At 33.8% G+C, this 17,477-nt stretch overlaps 2 protein-coding genes and 1 pseudogene across 2 annotated transcripts in view; all 3 read right to left on the bottom strand.

Annotated features, from left to right (window-relative positions):
* Positions 1-341: 341 nt before the first annotated feature.
* Positions 342-6,868, bottom strand: LOC128027366 (NEDD4 family-interacting protein 1-like). Its single transcript, XM_052614923.1, has 7 exons — positions 6,668-6,868; positions 5,032-5,122; positions 4,825-4,955; positions 4,661-4,748; positions 3,193-3,317; positions 1,969-2,035; positions 342-1,430 (listed from the first exon to the last, which is right to left on the bottom strand). Exons 1-7 carry the CDS (start codon positions 6,695-6,697, stop codon positions 1,324-1,326), a joined length of 639 nt encoding a protein of 212 aa, XP_052470883.1. The 5' UTR covers positions 6,698-6,868; the 3' UTR covers positions 342-1,323.
* A 2,649-nt stretch (positions 6,869-9,517) lies between these two features.
* On the bottom strand, positions 9,518-12,208 carry LOC128027078 (glucosamine-6-phosphate isomerase 2-like; annotated as a pseudogene).
* A 742-nt stretch (positions 12,209-12,950) lies between these two features.
* The window catches only part of LOC128027367 (heat shock 70 kDa protein 4), a 12,164-nt gene continuing 7,637 nt past the window's right edge, over positions 12,951-17,477 (bottom strand). Inside the window, exons 12-19 of the mRNA XM_052614924.1 lie at positions 17,316-17,477; positions 17,094-17,186; positions 16,100-16,255; positions 15,893-16,018; positions 14,925-15,032; positions 14,626-14,745; positions 14,404-14,565; positions 12,951-13,406 (exon numbers count right to left, since the gene is read on the bottom strand). The exon at positions 17,316-17,477 is cut by the window's right edge and continues 23 nt beyond it. Of these exons, the coding sequence (XP_052470884.1) occupies positions 13,218-13,406; positions 14,404-14,565; positions 14,626-14,745; positions 14,925-15,032; positions 15,893-16,018; positions 16,100-16,255; positions 17,094-17,186; positions 17,316-17,477 (1,116 nt within the window). The 3' untranslated portion in view covers positions 12,951-13,217. The remainder of the gene's footprint in view (positions 13,407-14,403; positions 14,566-14,625; positions 14,746-14,924; positions 15,033-15,892; positions 16,019-16,099; positions 16,256-17,093; positions 17,187-17,315) is intronic.

The following is a 17,477-nucleotide window of genomic DNA, read 5'->3' on the forward strand; positions in this document are numbered from 1 at the left end:
TCTTCCTTCTTCCCCGTCGGAGCGCAACAAGACCACGCCCCCTTTTTGTGAATTAATGTGGGCGGAGCTTAGTTATAAAACTGTTTTAGTGACGTCATTACTGCAGGAACTAGAGGGGTGTAGTCCATACGGGTCGTTTGTTGTAGGCGAATTCTGTTAAAATATCTCGCTTGGCATTGAACTTTGAGCTTTAGAATTTTACAGATATTATTTATACTCTAACAACAACAACATTACACACTAAAGTTTAAAACATGGATCACGAAGAAGGCGACCTTTAAATCTTCCGAAACACAAACCGTTAGTGCTAGTGTATAATGATGACAAATGCACGAGTGATCTGTGGTGTTGCCATAGATGTTACATTTATTAAAAGTTACAGGACAAGTGTAAAACATACAAATCACAAACACATCGTGAAACACTATCCCACACTGAAGCCTTCAATACAAATAAAAACGAAAAGATCAATGAACCATCTACTGCTACATTTGGCATCATAAGATATTCTGTAACTCATACTGATTGATTAAGCGCATTACATAACCAGATGTGCTTTAATTCGGAACCATATATTGAACTGCTATCAGTCTAAGAATCTATTATACAATAAGTCTATTTTGGTCCATTTTGTGACAGTAACTTAAAACAAGCAGACATATTCTTGAATAAACGTTGCCTTCATATAATTTTGGCTTTACAAGGATCTTATTCTTTTTATATCTTGAAAGTGCATGTTTATAACATTTAATATCTCTCTTCTCGTATACTGTATATACATACTCTTGTTCTAGCTCACTAGGTTCACTCAAAGTAAATTTACAACCTTGCCACAAATTAAGAGAAAACCCACAGAAACAAACGGTGACTGGGAATTTTACAGAAGCTGATTATTGATGAAGCACATGCAAATGTAAGTAGTTTTTAACTGCATAATGAATGTATACTGTACGACTGAATTAAGCACTGATAAATGGTTGGAGGAACCGGAAAGCTTTAGTAAAAATGCCAATGTAATTAGTTGCATTATGCAAACAACAAGGGCGTCTGAAGCAGACGTGTTCTTTGCACTTTTGTTGTTTATGTCCTGAAGATCAAAAAAAAAAGCTGTAGGCGTTTCTCTTTTATTTTCCGTTTTGTTCATTTTGCAATTATCCTGAGATTATAATTTATTTTACAAAGTCAAACAAAGAGAAAACACTTCACCTTCAATTTAATACCATGATCACAATTATTTCTAAATCACTGAAAGGTTGTCTTTTAATCGATTTTCCCCTAATGCAATGCACACACATAAACCCATCTAAAAAAAAAAAAAATTACCTAATAGATAAAAAGAACTCGGGTTCGAGGAAGAGTAGACATGGAGTGATCTGCCATGTTGCGCACTCTGGAATAGTTAACAAATCCCCGGAAGAACAGCAGGAATCCTGGTGTAACAAAAAAAAAATAAAAATACAAATAAAATTTAATAATCAGATCAGATTTGGAGAAATGTAACATTGCATCACTTGCTCAGTAAAGAATGCTCTGCAGTGAATGGGTGCCGTCATAATGGGAGTACAAACATCTGATAAAAACATCACAATAATCCACAAGTAAACTCCAGTCCATCAGTTAACATCTGGAAAAGACAAAAGCTGTTTCCTCCGGTGAAAAAGATCATCTCCTGTTGTCTCTCACGTCAAAATCCAACCACATATTTGTTGTGTTGATGTGAACTGATGGACTTGAGTGCTGTGGATTATTGTGATGTTTTTATCAGCTGTTTGGACTCTCATTCTGACGGCACCCATTCACTGCAGAGCATTCTTTGCTGAGCAAATGATGCAATGCTACATTTCTCCAAATCTGTTCTGAGGAACAAACAAATAATCTTTGATGGCCTGAGGGTGAGCACACTTTCAGGAAATTTGATACATTTTTAATAAATGAATGTAATGGGGAAGAAATAAAATATACACTTACCTACAACCAGGAAAACCCACCACAGCCAGTACTGGCCATCAAAATATCCAGGGAAGTAGGTAGAAAACTGTTCAATCACAGAAAGGAAAGGGTGAGCGGTGTTTATTCTCTAATACAGTGGTTCCCAACCTTTTTCAACTCGCGGCCCACACAACCAAACACATATGTTTGCGCGGCCCACTTCAAAAAAATTAACTGACCCCGCTATTGTTGGGTTAATAACTTAGTACTCAGAAGCTAGATTTTAAACTATATTTATTGAATAAACTAGGGCTGTGCGATATGGACAAAAAAAAAAAAAAAAAACTATCGCGATTTTTTTGATCAATTTTGCAATTGTGCTTTTACAGTCATAAATGCATTCAGGATTAATTTGAAACATATTTCCAAAAGAAAACCAATCAGAGCTTTATCAAAAAGTTGTAACATCTCTAGAACAGACATAAGTCAAAATTATCACTATAGTGAAGATGTAAAAAAATGTATAGACTTGTGGCAAAAAAAATAAATAAAAAAAAAATCCTATATACAGGGACTTTTTTTCTTTTTTGCCATGCATTGTTCATAGAGCTCATTAATTGTAGCGGTGCCTCAGGTGTTTGCAGTGTGTATACAGTATGTGTATGCGGTCAGCAGTGAGAGCGCATAAATATAACGCGAAAGCACATTAAAATAATGCACGAGTGCGAATCTCTCTGTTCGCAGCAGATTTCCTTTGCTCTGTCACAAAACCGGTCGTGCTTGCTCAGATACACGCTGCTTTGCGAGGAGAGAGTGTGCACACTTAAAACGTGTCTCCTCTCACTTAAACTGCATCCTGTTCACTAACAAATTCACTCTATGCTCATGTGTTAGACATGAATTATTTTCGCACGTTTTATTTCTAGCCTTTTACCGCAGTGAGAACGCTCTGATCCGTCAACATTGGCTCAGAAAAAAAGGCGCATCACAGACAGTGTGTGAACCTGGAGTTAGGCATATGCGCACGCTAAAATCGTGATTTTAGGACGTTTTCTTTTAATCGCACAGCCCTAGAATGGACTGGAAATGAACAGAAAATAATTGGCGGCCCACCTGCAATACCACCGCGGCCCACTAGGGGGCCGCGGACCACAGGTTGAAAACCACTGCTCTAATAATTAGCTCTGTAATCCAAAAACCCAATAAAAACGAATCCACTGCTACGGTTTATTATGATGTAATATTTAACGTTTAATGTCATACCCTGACAATCAGGACCCACTTGACCAGAGACAGTCCAAACCCAGAGATGGCTCCATAGCGTCCCGCCGCAGACGTGGTCAGACAGAAGGACAGGAAGAAGCCAATCCAGTTAAAGAGGAACGCCACTGAAGAGGCAAAGAAATGAAGAGCCATTTACACATCTAGCCATCAACTAGTACTGCGATATTAGACATGATATATGGATATTATGTTAATATTTTGCTGGGCATGTTCTTGTGCTGGTGGTACATTGGCTGGTTCAGGCCTGTGATGGATAAATAAATGTGACACTAAAAACACCAGCAGGGGGCAGCAAGACCCTGTCTGAATGAGTGATTCATTGAATCATTTTCAAACGATTCATTTAGAAATGAAGCAACGAATCGAATCAAATGATTTGTTTAAAAACAGATTAATTCAGGATCGAAACAGTGAGAAGTGCAATGTTTCTGATCCATCTTTAAAAGTTTATAGTTTTCACTATTTAACATCTAACAGAAAAAAAGACAATATTGTGTCTAAAATGAAATGTTCTTATTTGTTGAATGATTGTATAACATTAATATCACATTTGCTCTCGTGCTAATATTTAGGAAAACTGTTGTTGCGTGTGTGATATTACTTAACTATATAAATACATAAAAAAACGTAAACCTCTACAGGAATTGTTTTGGATTCGTGACATATTATAAAGGCATTCTAAACTGCATTTGGACATGTTTTTAGCAAAGTGAGTGACATTCTCAATAACGTCAGCTCACATGTCGTTAAAAATACTGTAACGATATTATCGCAGCTGATAAATAACACACTACCCTATCGGGATGTAACGATTAACCACAAGCGGGTCAAAAATTTATTAAAATTTGTGACGATTCAAAATGGTTGAGATGCTAAACAAGTTGTGATTCAATTAGGGAAAAGAGTTTAAATGATTTTATGTCTGAGGGAAATTTACTGTCTTTTTATAAGAGTTTATATGCTATTTTTTCTTTTCATCTAGCCTCTGTTTAATGCAAACGCATATGAGCAGCGTTGTTCAAAACCAAAAAAACTAAACAAAAAAGGCAGTGCTGTTTTGTTTAAAGCAGAAATGAAGGAAAGGCTTTAAGCGCCACCTGCTGGCAGAGAGTGAATCTGCGTCTCATTCAGCTTCTCTGCTGTTTAATGCAGATCTTTTTATGTAGTTTCACAAACTAAGTCAAACCATTCTGTTTATGCTTCATAATTTCAAAATCTATTTCAGATTAAAAACTGCTCATGGTGCATGTATGCAGCATCTTTGTTTGCATCATGATTAAAATGCAGTGGCTGTCTCTAATTTTAAATGTTAAGAGCGCAGAAAAACATCCCTACTACCTTACCATCAGCCCACTTATTCACCCGTCCGAAATACACAGCAGTCTATCAAAGTGCATCTTAAACAGAAAGAACAAACATTGTGTTGGTGAGTACAGAGCACTCTTACTGAAAAACGTAAGCATGAAAATCCCATCATTCCCAACTCGCAGTTGATCCGTATCTTCGAAGCTGTCTCTGGCAATGAAGTCCTCATCCTGTAGCACAAGAACAGAGGAGTCAAAGAATGCATAATTAACTGTAACTACCCCTAAAACGTTCAGAAAGGCTCACCCTGTCAGTGACGAGAGGAACGCTGGCCTCCGCTTTGCTCCTCTCGGCCTCGTCGTATGACGGCAGTGACGTGGCAACATTGTACGATGGAGGTTTGGGGTAAACCTCGTCCTCCTTATACTCAAAGAAAGCTATCAGACAGACAGTGAAGGGTTAGGAGTGAGCTGTCTGTGTTCTGCGGTGGTGTGTGTGCAGACTCTGTGTTACCTGCGTCACTCGCTGTGATGCTGCTGTACGGAGGAGGAGCGTCAGAGGCTTCTTCAAACACCTCCACAGACGACGACTCCTCAGTATTCAACTACACAACAACACAAAACACACAGCTCTCATATTACAACAATATTAGATTTCATATAAGATGCATTTCATATAAAATTAATGCATGTATTTACATGCATATTATATATATAAGAACGTGTGTGTATAAAATGAACATTTTTTACAAAGCAAACTACAAAATAATGATTCATGTGTATCACACACACACATACAAGTATACATCAAACTGTAAATAATGTTAATTTATTGTTTATAAAAGATTAATATAAAATTTCCATACAAAGCTATAAAATAATAAAATCATACGTCATACACACACAATATATATATATATATATATATATATATATATATACACACACACACACACACACACACACACACACACACAGTACAGACCAAAAGTTTGGAAACATTCCTATTTTTAATGTTTTTGAAAAGTTTCTTCTGCTCATCAAGCCTGCATTTATTTGATCAAAAATACAGAAAAAAACTGTAATATTGTGAAATATTATTACAACTTAAAATTATAGTTTTCTATTTGAATATACTTAAAAATATATATATATTCCTGTGATGCAAAGCTGAATTTTCAGCATCATTCCTCCAGCCTTCAGAGTCACATGTAACATCCAGTCGATCACATGATCATTTAGAAATCATTCTAATATTCTGATTTATTATGAGTGTTGGAAACAGTTCTGATGTCTGATATATTTGATGAATAAAAGGTTAAAAAGAACTGCATTTATTAAAAAAAAAAAAATGCAAGAATAAAAGTATTGATTTTATTTTAAAAAAAGAAGTAAAATAAAATACTGACCAGTAGTGTATATTATTACAAAATATTTATATTTTAAAAACATAGCTTCTTTTTTAGGGTTTTTTAATATTTTTTTTTTTACTTTTTATTCATCAAAGTATCCTAAAAAAGTATCACATATTCTGAAAAAATATTAAGCAGCAGAACTTTTTCCAACTTTGATAATATTAGAATGATTAAAAATAGTAATGTTTCCAAACTTTTGGTCTGTACTAATATATATATATATATATATCGTGTGTGTGTACATAAATATGTATGTGTATACATATATACACAGTCAAATCACGCAAACGTTTTCTCTAGCTTTCTCTTTGTAGTCTATTTTCCGATGTTCCAGTCGAGTACTTTATATAATATAGAAGTATTAATATGTTAAAATAAAAATCTAATCGTCAAGTTACCTAGATTATATGATCGTTCACACAACTAAACTCGATCACCTCTGTCTTTCGACAGTTTTATCCTGAGAACAAACAACACTTGATCAGAATGAAAGCTTAGATGTTGATTAAACACCGTTTGTTTGTGTTCGTTGATGTTTTCCGGTTTGTTGTCACCGCGAACTGAAGGCCGCGGCTAACCAGCTAATTAATCCATCGGCCTTTATCCTTAAAACATTACAGTTTAGAGTCCGATAAATGATTATCAAAACCTCATCGACTCGACACATGTCCATAAAACACCCGAAATCACAGAAAATCACCTCAGAAACCAAACGAGCTCGATCATGTTCGTTACCTGCTGATATCCACTCCTCTGATCCGTCATTATCTTCACTTAATCACTCACACGCGAGCAGTAATCACTAGTTTGACGTAACTTTGACTTAGAAATCACAAACGGTGTGTTCCTTAATGAACAGAATCTCGTCTGAGGACAGATTGACGGTACTCGGCTAATCTAACGTTATAGTGTGAACAATGGCGACTGCGCATGCTCAGTCTGCTTCGGCGCAGGCTCTGTCTCAAAGTGTAGTGTGCTGCCTGTCTAGACTGCTTTCAGCCGCTAGCGGCGCTCTCCGCTCTGCTGTATAATCAGGCAGCTCACTACGATTTGAAACAAAGCCCATTGGGTGTATTTATTGTTAGTGCAAAGAGTGTTGTTATGTAACCAGTTACATGAGTTTCCATTAGTAAACTGTTGAACTAAAAAGTATCTTTGAACCTTTATACGTTCTCTTGTCTTTACAGTGTCTAGAGAGATTAGTGTCAAGAGTATTCAGTCGCAGTACAGTAATAATCACTGTAGGCTAAGTGTAGTGAGGCTGGGATATTTGATTCTGGAGGGCGTATGATTCCCAACCCTTGTGAATCACTAAGTTATTGTTGCTCAGTCAGACATGTATGAACTTGATTATACTGAACTGCCTATTTTGACTTTTTAACCACATGAAGGGAATAGCTCTTTAGTCTAATAGTTTCACACAATTAAAAAATATAATAGATGTCCTTTCGGTGACAAGTGTTGTCATTGCTAACTGAAATATGATAAAATAAAATAAAATACTACATGAAAATGTTTAAAAAATGTCAAACTAAAACTTTTTTTTTAAAAATCAAAATGAAATAAAAAGTTGCAATTTTTTAATTAAAAGTGAAATACTATACACACACACACACACACACTGTATATAATGTATACACACACACACACACACACTACTGTTTGGGATCAGTAAGATTTTTTATGTCCTTTAATGAAGACTCTTCTGCACAACAAGATTGCATTTATTTGATCAAAAATACAGAAAAAAACTGTAAAATTATAAAATAATATTAACATTTAAAATAATAGTTTTCTATTGTAATATACTTTAAAATATAATTTATTTTTGTGATGCTAAGCTGAATTTTCAGCATTTTTATCCAGTCACACGATCCTTCAGAAATCACTCTAATATGCCGATTTACCATCATTTCTGTGCTGTTTAAAATTTATATATTTATTTATTTGGAACCTGTGATATACTTTTTTATAAATATTATTTGTTGAATAAAGTTGAAAACAAAGCATTTTTTAAAAGAGAAATCTTTTCTAAATCTTTATTATCCTATTTTTGTCAGTTTAACATCCTTGCTGAAAGAAAACATTAATTTCTTTAAAAAAAATAAAAAATAAATACTGACCCCAAACTTTATAATGGTAGTCTATATTGTTACAAATGATTTCTATTTTGAATAAATGGTGTACTTTTTAAGTTTTTATTCATCAAATAATCCTTAAAGTTTGTATATATATATATATATATATATATATATATATATATATATATACACACACACACACACACACACACACACACAGTACAGACCACAAGTTTGGAAACATTACTATTTTTAATTTGAAAGAAGTTTCTTCTGATTATCAAGCCTGCATTTATTTGATCAAAAATACAGAAAAAACTGTAATATTGTAAAATATTATTATAACTTAAAATAATAGTTTTCTATTTGAATATACTTAAAAAATAAATAAATAATAATTTATTTCTGTGATGCAAAGCTGAATATTCAGCATCATTCCTCCAGCCTTCAGTGTCACATGTAACATCAGTCGATCACATGATCATTTAGAAATCATTCTAATATTCTGATTTATTATGAGTGTTGGAAACAGTTCTGCTGTCTGATATATTTGATTAAATAAAGGTGAAAAAGAACTGCATTTATTCAAAATAAAATAAAAAATCTAATAATATATATTCTACTAATATATTTTCTTTACTTTCACTTCTCAATTTAACACATCCTTGCTGAATAAATGTATTGATTTTATTAAAAAAAAAATAATAATAATAATAATAATTACTGACCCCAAATTACTGACCAGTAGTGCATATTGGTATTACAAAATATTTATATTTTAAAAACATAGCTTTTTTAACATTTAACATTTAACTTTTTATTAATCAAAGTATCCTAAAAAAGTATCACATTTTCTGAAAAAATATTAAGCAGCAGAACTGTTTCCAACTTTGATAATGAATCATCATATTAGAATGATTTCTAAAGGATCATGTGATAATAATCCTAAAAATTCAGCTTTGCATCACAGAAATAAATTATAATTTAAAATATAATAAATTTAAATACAATCATTTTAAATTGTAATAATATATCACAATATTAAATTTTTTCCCCTGTATTTTTGATCAAATAAATGCAGGCTTGACGAGCAGAAGAAACTTCTTTCAAAAACATTAAAAATAGTAATGTTTCCAAACTTTTGGTCTGTACTGTATATATATATATATATATATATATATATATATATATATATATATATATAAATTAAGAAGGAAAATTTACATATATAACAAGCTATTATTAATAAATACTGTAATGCCATATAAATAATACTTATCATCTATACATTATTAAAGGTATAATACCATAATTCCATATCATCAATTCAAAAGATAAGTATTTGTTAATAAAGTACTGATGGCTGGTTTCACCTGCTTAAATTGAGCCAAATTCAATAGTTCAATTAGGACATCCAAGCAGTTATTATAAACGTGCATCTTGAGACACTTACATATTTTAAGATTTATCAGTGCAAGTTTTTTCTTTTAGTCTGAGACTAGGTTTAAGCCTCATCTGTGAAACATAAACTTGTGATTTATTTGTTCACATTTAAAGACTTAGATTTCCTAGTCTAATATTATTATTATACAGTATAAACACATTTGGATTCAATACATCATGTACTGAGAGGTTTAATAAAATAAATGAAATGTCATATAAAAAAATAATAGAAAAAGGAGTACAATTGCTTTTTTGTTCTGTGTCCATTCTCTTCATCAGTCTACGATTCTTCCACCAACTTATTGTGAACATCCATAAAAAAATATTAACAAACTGATGATGTAATTTTCTTTCTTACATTTTCTGCATTCACTTCATTCCCTCAGGGGAGGGACACGGCTTCAACAAGTCATGTAAAACAAGAGAAGGCACAGTTACCTTGCAAATACTTCACGCACACAAACACAGTCTGAGGATGCTGCTGGAAGGCTGACACTGTCCATATGTGATTCACTCTCTCGTCTATGGCTTTTATAGAGCATGAACGCTTTATGAGAGCCAGTGATAAAGATCATGACTTGAAAATGTCGTTTAATCATGTTAGCGATCATTGTATTGTTTCAGATCAGTCCACTACTGCTGATGCCATGAATGGATGATTTTCACAAACTATGATCACTAACACAAGTTATGCAATCATAACTAGACTTTTTTTGAGTAACTAGTAATGCATGACTTTTTAAATAACAAGCAAATCTCTTAAATTTCATATTCCTCAAAATGAATAAAAACAGTCAAATGCAAACTCAGAATATGAAGCAAAGTGCATAAATGAAATGTTAAAGAACACAAATATAAATTATGCAAATCCCATTTTGATGATCCAAATCAAGTGTATTGATAAACAAAAATGACTTTAGATAAACATAAAATATTTGTGGGTGTTTTTTTACGTTATTTCTTTGTTGAAGAGCGTTGAACTTTCTTCTTTTGCATTGTTTTTATCTTATTTTATTGTTTATGAAATGCATGTCCCAGTCATTTTTTTGTGGTTAAATAAACATTACTCATACTTCCGGAAAATACAAATTATATTTATTTTCATGCTATTCTATTTATTAAAACCAAGTATAAATTTCATCAGTTTAGTGTTTTTAAGCATTTTTTATTTATTCCAAAATATTAACTCAAGGCAGTAAAAATGTAAAAAAATTATATTTTATTTATGAACTGATGTTCTGCTGCTTTTTTTCAGAGATTTAATTTCAATGATCTGACTACTCACTAAAAACCACCGCAGATCAAAAGTGGTGATACATAATTGTGTGTTTTAATTAGTCTTCCCATTAACACCATTTAATTGTTTATTCAGACTGATTCGTGACCTCACACAAACACAAGAAGCAGGATTTATAGCATGAACCAATCATAAACACTGACATTGCTAAACTTATTTGTTATCATTTTCAGTCACCACTATAGTTCACCCAACTATGCTGACTTCCTCTGAGAAACCTAAATTAATCCTGCATATTATTATTATTATTATATATTATTGTTAAATTAATTTTAATTTATATATTTTAAAGTATCAGTTTATTTACTGTAAATAAAATGCTGACTTTAGTATGCCGTTATTTTAGCATATAACTAGCTTACAACAAATGTTGTAAAAAAGAATTTGGCTGGAGAAATATTTAATTAGTTTAGCAATAAAAGCTGAGTCATCTGCAGAAGTAGAAGGAGGGGCTGACATTTATAGAAGTCATTAAGATAGATTAGGAAAAGCACAAATGTGACCCTGGAGCACAAAACAGTCTTAATTCTCTGGGGTATATTTGTATAGCCAAAAATACATTTTAGAGGGTAAAAAATTATTGATTTTTATTTTATGGCAAAAATCATTAAAACATTAAGTAAAGATCATGTTTCATGAAAATATTTAGTAAGTTTCCTAGTGTAAATATATATTTTTTAAAAATGATTAGTAATATGCATTGCAAAGAACTTAGTTTGGACAACTTTAAAGATAATTTTCTCAATATTTCGGTTTTTTGCTCCCTTTAGATTCCAGATTTTCAAATAGTTGTATTTCAGCCATTATTGTCTGATCCTAATAAACCATACATCAATGAAAATCTTATTAACTCAGCTTTCAGATGCTGTATAAATCTCAATTTCGAAAAAAGGACTGTTTTTGTGGTCTAGGGTCACACATGTGGACATTTGTACCTCTCGAGCATCCATCACTGTGCCAACTATAGCCCCACTTTAGAGACATCACCATCAAAGAAACGAGCGTTAGCTAGAATGGTGTCCATAACCAGGGTTTTCACACGTGTTCGGGACACCAGACTGGATCCAGGCTCATTGAACACGATGTGGCCATCAGGTCCAATACCTGCAACACGATTACAAGCCAGTGTTGTTTAATGGTGGCACGCACAGGTCAAAGTTCAAAGTTGATTCCTCTAGCAGCTTTGATTTTGGCTTCAAAGTCCTGACACTCCTTCTCTAGATGCATTGCCATCAAGGATGTGTGCATTTTTTGAGTTACAAAAATACTAGTAAATCGCAATGACACTGAAATTAATATATATATATATATATATATATATATATATATATATATATATATATATATATATATATATATAAGTAAAATCATAAAAACACTTACCAGATCATATGTTTGTGTCAGAGGAAATGTTGCACTTTTCACGGTGTTTGTGGATAGAACACATTGCGTCATCAAAAAAAGAATTTTAGGAATGAATTGGAAACAATGTATACACTTTAAAATCGCTCATTCATCCATCCAATGTATCAGAGCCACTTTCCACGCAGAATGTGCACAGCAACAGTAGAAGAAACATATTTTAATGTTCAACAAATTTTCTGTGAAGAGGTCTTTACCTTCGAAACATGTTGTTTAGAGAAGATCATAATTATTTTAAAATTAAATTACACCATGATGGGTAATTGAGCCTAAAAGTGTAGGTAGGGGTTCATATGATAGATTTATTGTGAAATATCGAGCTGTAACAGGGCTGAATCTAAATCTTCTATATAATTTGTTGCATGTTTTACATTTTGTAATTAAGTCAAAAAATTAAGGCCAAAATCCACATCTAACAGTAATGTATTTACAATTTACACCAAAGTGTACAATATTTGTGGAAAGTGCTATAGAAACACACACATAATTATTTTTTATTAATTACAATCAGGTGTTTCAAAAGAAGTGTTGCAGGGTTGAACTGCAAGTAAACTGGATCAGAAATGTGCAAAGATAAGACACTGAATATGAAATAAAGCATTCATAGATTATTTGCGGCACTGGTCACATGGCTAAACCTGACAAACATTGAGACACACTTCATTTACATTCACCTGATGTAAATTCATGTGTGAATGCATTCAGAAATCAACAGGCGAATCAAATTGCATCTCACATTGCGTTAAAATAATTCCACAATAGAAGCGTGCACATGTATGTTTCAATCTATATTTATTGAAACAACGGTTGACAGAGCCAGCATATTACAGAAACTGGATCGTAGGCAATCAAAGTCGTACAGCATTGTGATTGATGTTTATCTTAATATAAAAGGACATGCAAATGTAGCCACTGATTCTCTGCTTGGGAGAGTCACCCCGCTGTGAGGAACATGATTTAGCATTCACTGGAAGTTAACATTAACAAAACATTATGTTGCATAACATAACGTGTAACGTTAACATAACATTACACAGCGTGGTTAATCGAGGTCCATGTCTGGCTTGGCTTCTGCGGTGTCTGCAGTCGCTTGCTCTGTGCCGCCGGACTGGGCTTCAGGGTTTTCTTGTGTATTGACCGGCCCGTTCGGTTCTGAGGGGTTCTCCTCTTTTGGCAGGTCCACTTTGGGTTTAGGTTTGGACACAATGGGATTGCAAGTGGAGAACAGCTCCTGTGGAAAATGCGAAGAGATTGAATATGAACGTATTATGCTGATACAAAATAATGCATCAGAGTGATGCACAATGTGAAATTTTATTTTTGACACTCTCAATGCAGCTACATAATTTTATTTTTGTTATTAAAAATAAGAACAAATAAGCAAATTACAAACACAATAGAACAAAAATACTAATTAATTAAAATGTACAAAATTCCCCAACAACCCTAACCCTGCATTTAAAAAAATTATATGTTTTTTTAGCAGCGGAACATTTATTTTGTAAAAAATCCTACAGGAAACTGTAGAACAAAAACACTGCATAGTTTTTACTTTATGAATCATATATTAACCGATTCTTTGTAAAGAGGTTCAGTAAAGAGCAGTGAGTGATTTTCTCCCTCTTTTGTTGTTTGGTTAACTTTAATGACAGACAGCAGCAGGTAAATTAGGCTACTGTCCCTTTAAGACCGATTGCACAGATCCAATACACTGAAACACATCCAGTTTGCTTACATTACAACACAATTGCTTACATTAATTTAAGCCATAATCGACTGTGTTAGTGTGAATACACTACACGACGGCATACTGACATATTTGTGTGTCTATTGATCATTCAAGCGCAATAAGATGTGAAAGAGAACTGAATTTGCGATCACACACTGAGAGAAGTGCATTCTGTTTGCACGCTTCGGCTATATGTCAGTGAAGAAGAACAGAGTTGTTTTTCACCGTTTATTGTGCTAAATAACTTTATTAAACATCATGCACGTCTTGAATTTGTGATTGCGTTCCATGCATTGAGTTGTCCACTGCTTACTGCTTTTAATAACTCTATTTAACATCATGCACATCCCTCTTTTTCTTGTCTCATTCATGCATGTTTCTTTATCACTCTTAGATCAGGTGTATGCAACTTAAGAAATATATGCATTACAAAAAATAAATGATATAGCAAAATGTTTAAAGAGAGACACGATCTATACAGTAAAGTACTGTGACTGACCCGTGTTTTGGCCTGAATCTCTGTCGTCTTCACCACAGGCTCCAAGGCGAGACTCTGTTTACTCTGCTGATTCATTTTACTGTTCATCCAGATCATCACGTCGTTCACCATCCTGTCCACCTTCTGAACCTCCGCCTCCTCCAGATGGTCATACTGCTCTTCCTGTGATTCAGAAAGACATGTGAAGCCACCTTATGTAACATTAACCCAGCACAACCTCACCTTGGTTTTGTAGGCCTCTACAATCTTCATGTATTGCTGCAGCTGTCTGCCCAACTCATCGAAAGCCTTGGGTCTCTCCTCAAACTCTGTGTATCTGTCTTGAATAGGTTGGCCGAGACTCTGCAAGAACATTTTTAATATGTTAACAAGCCCAAATTAAATCTGCTTTCTAAATGCATAATGTAAGTATAATTAGAAATGAACCAGTACTTAGTGGAAGTAATTTGGTGCTTGAGTGCGGTTTGTTTTGTGTGAGCTATATACATCATAAATTTTAGACCTCAAAAGATGTTTAGTACCTTCAGATCAACGAGTTTGTCAATGTATACTTGTTTAGGCTGGTCTTCACCGTCCTCATACAGCCAGACCTCAGTGTCCTCCAGTTTTAATGAGAGAGCATCTCTGTCCTGGAAGAGAAAGCAGACGGCAGTCAGGCACAGCTGAAGTTACCGCTAACTATTAAAATCATTTTTGTTCATTTAAATACAGCTGAAATAAAACATGCATAGTAGATGAAAAACTTAAATGAATAGGAGAAATGCTGCTAACTGAAATAAGTTAAACCAAAATTAAACTAAAGCTATATACATATATATATATATATATATACACACACACACACACACACACACTTATATATATATATATAATGAATAAAATTAACAAAAGCAAAATTATTTACACTGATTTTACAAATAAAATGTAAATATAATATATATAAATCAAAGTTATTAATACTATGATAATACATACATATTACTAAAATAACACTCATGCACAGATTCATTTGTAGTCGTTTTTTTAAATCAGTGTTTTTAATATTTTGTAATTAAGTCAAAAAATTAAGGCCAAAATCCACATTTAAGAGTGATATATTTACAATTTACACCAAAGAGATTAATTAAGAGAATAAAGAGAATTATTTTTAAATGTGTCTATATTGTTTTATTATTTTTGAAGTTGTATAAGTCAGGTTTGTTATTGTAGTACATTCAATTAAATAGAGCATGGATCAAGTTAATCCATTTTTAATACCTGCACAATAACAATAAACGTCTGAGATCTTTAGATTTAATAGTGATATAAAACACCTTCTGACCAATGAATGTCTAGACTTCTTTCGTGATGACTAGACCAGGATTTCACAATCATTTCATGCAGATATTTCACTGATGAAAACAATTTCTTTTACTTCATTTAAATAAACTGCTTCTAGATTTTAAGACATTTCCCTAATTTAGATTTTAAGTCACGTGACTGCTCTCACGCTCTCGTCGACGAACTTCTCGAATATCCCGTGCAGTTTGTCCCTCATCTCGTACACGTACTCCTCCACATAGTTCTTGGCATCGTTCCTCTCCTTCTCGAGCTTGTCCTGCATGATCATCTTACCCTGAGGAGAGAATATCACACTCGATTTAACTCTTAACGGTTGAAGACGTTTCCCCAAATCTCATCTGCACAGAAAGCATACCTCGCTCTCCACGAACAGGTTGAGCATGTCATTAGCAAGCTGCCACTGTGGGTTGTTCTCGATGGGCAGCTCCAGGACCTTAGTTTTCACTTTGGCCTTTTTGGCTTGTGGAGGCTGATCTGATTTCTTCTCCTGTTTGCCTTCCTCTACTGATGTCTGAACAAATCACAGTCCACGGAGGGAACAATTAGGGCGTATGAAGCAGGGGAGTGTGTTTTTGTGCTGGTAACTTGGCCTGTTTAGGCCAATAAATAAATGTAACACTAAAACTGTCCTTTGTCTTAAAGGGATAGTTCACCCCAAAATGAAAGTTACCCCATCCTAGGTGTCTATGACTTTCCTCTTTCAGACAAATAGAGTTAAAGTAATACATAAAAAATATTTTGTCTCTTTCACGATTTTGAAGCAAATAAAAATGCATCCATACATCATGAAAAGTGCCCCAAACGGCTCCGAGGGGTTAATAAAGGTCTTCTGAAGTGAATCGATGTGATTGTGTAAGAAAATAACTTCTCTGAAAGAAGAAGAAAGTCATATACATCCAAGATGGCTCGAGGGCGAGTAAATCATGGGGTTATTTTCAATTTTATTAATTGATTCATGAATGAATCATTGAATCATTGACTCAAATGATTTGTTCAAACACCGACTTGGTGCAGTGTTGCTCTGAGACACACAAAAGTTCAGATCCGGCTTCGATTTGAACTATTTTCATTGGCGAAAACACACTGTTGCATCTAAAATTGTAACTCACTTAATATTAACTAGTTGTTTGAACGGTTGTATAAAATAAATAATCGCATGCTTTCTATCAAGATTTTAGACTTTAAAGATGTGTGTTTGCGAAATGAGTGGCGTATCAGATAATGCCAGCTTGCATACACTAAAAACAAAAAGTACTATATTAATCGCAGACAATAAATATGGCACACCCCTTATTTGGATGGTTATCAACAAAATCCAAAATCTATGGGTCATTAATTAAGTGCTATACCTCCATTTCCTCTGTTCCAGCTTTTTTCTCTCCATTTTCCTGTTCTCCGGTCGCTGGAGTCTTTTGTTCATCTGGATCAACCTGCATTTTGCTCTGTGAATGATTGGAAACGCATGGCTGTAACTGCACCGGAACACCTCATTAATAACATGGAGTAATGCCAAAACAGACGCTAAAGCAGAGTTTAGTTCACGTGAACGCAGTAGTGTCCTGCAGCAACACCTCATTCTCTTTCTCTGTGCTCTGCTCCGTGTCCATGCTCTCCTCTTGTTCCTCAGATTTCTGCACCTCCACTAGAGAAGCACTGGACACACTGAAGATCCCGTGGAGATTGACTCGCACCTTCACCTTCACCTTTGAACTCTCGCCTGAGGCCTGGGGAAT

Source organism: Carassius gibelio, chromosome A14 (assembly GCF_023724105.1).
Source record: "Carassius gibelio isolate Cgi1373 ecotype wild population from Czech Republic chromosome A14, carGib1.2-hapl.c, whole genome shotgun sequence".
In the NCBI taxonomy this organism is placed as follows: Eukaryota; Metazoa; Chordata; class Actinopteri; order Cypriniformes; family Cyprinidae; genus Carassius; species Carassius gibelio.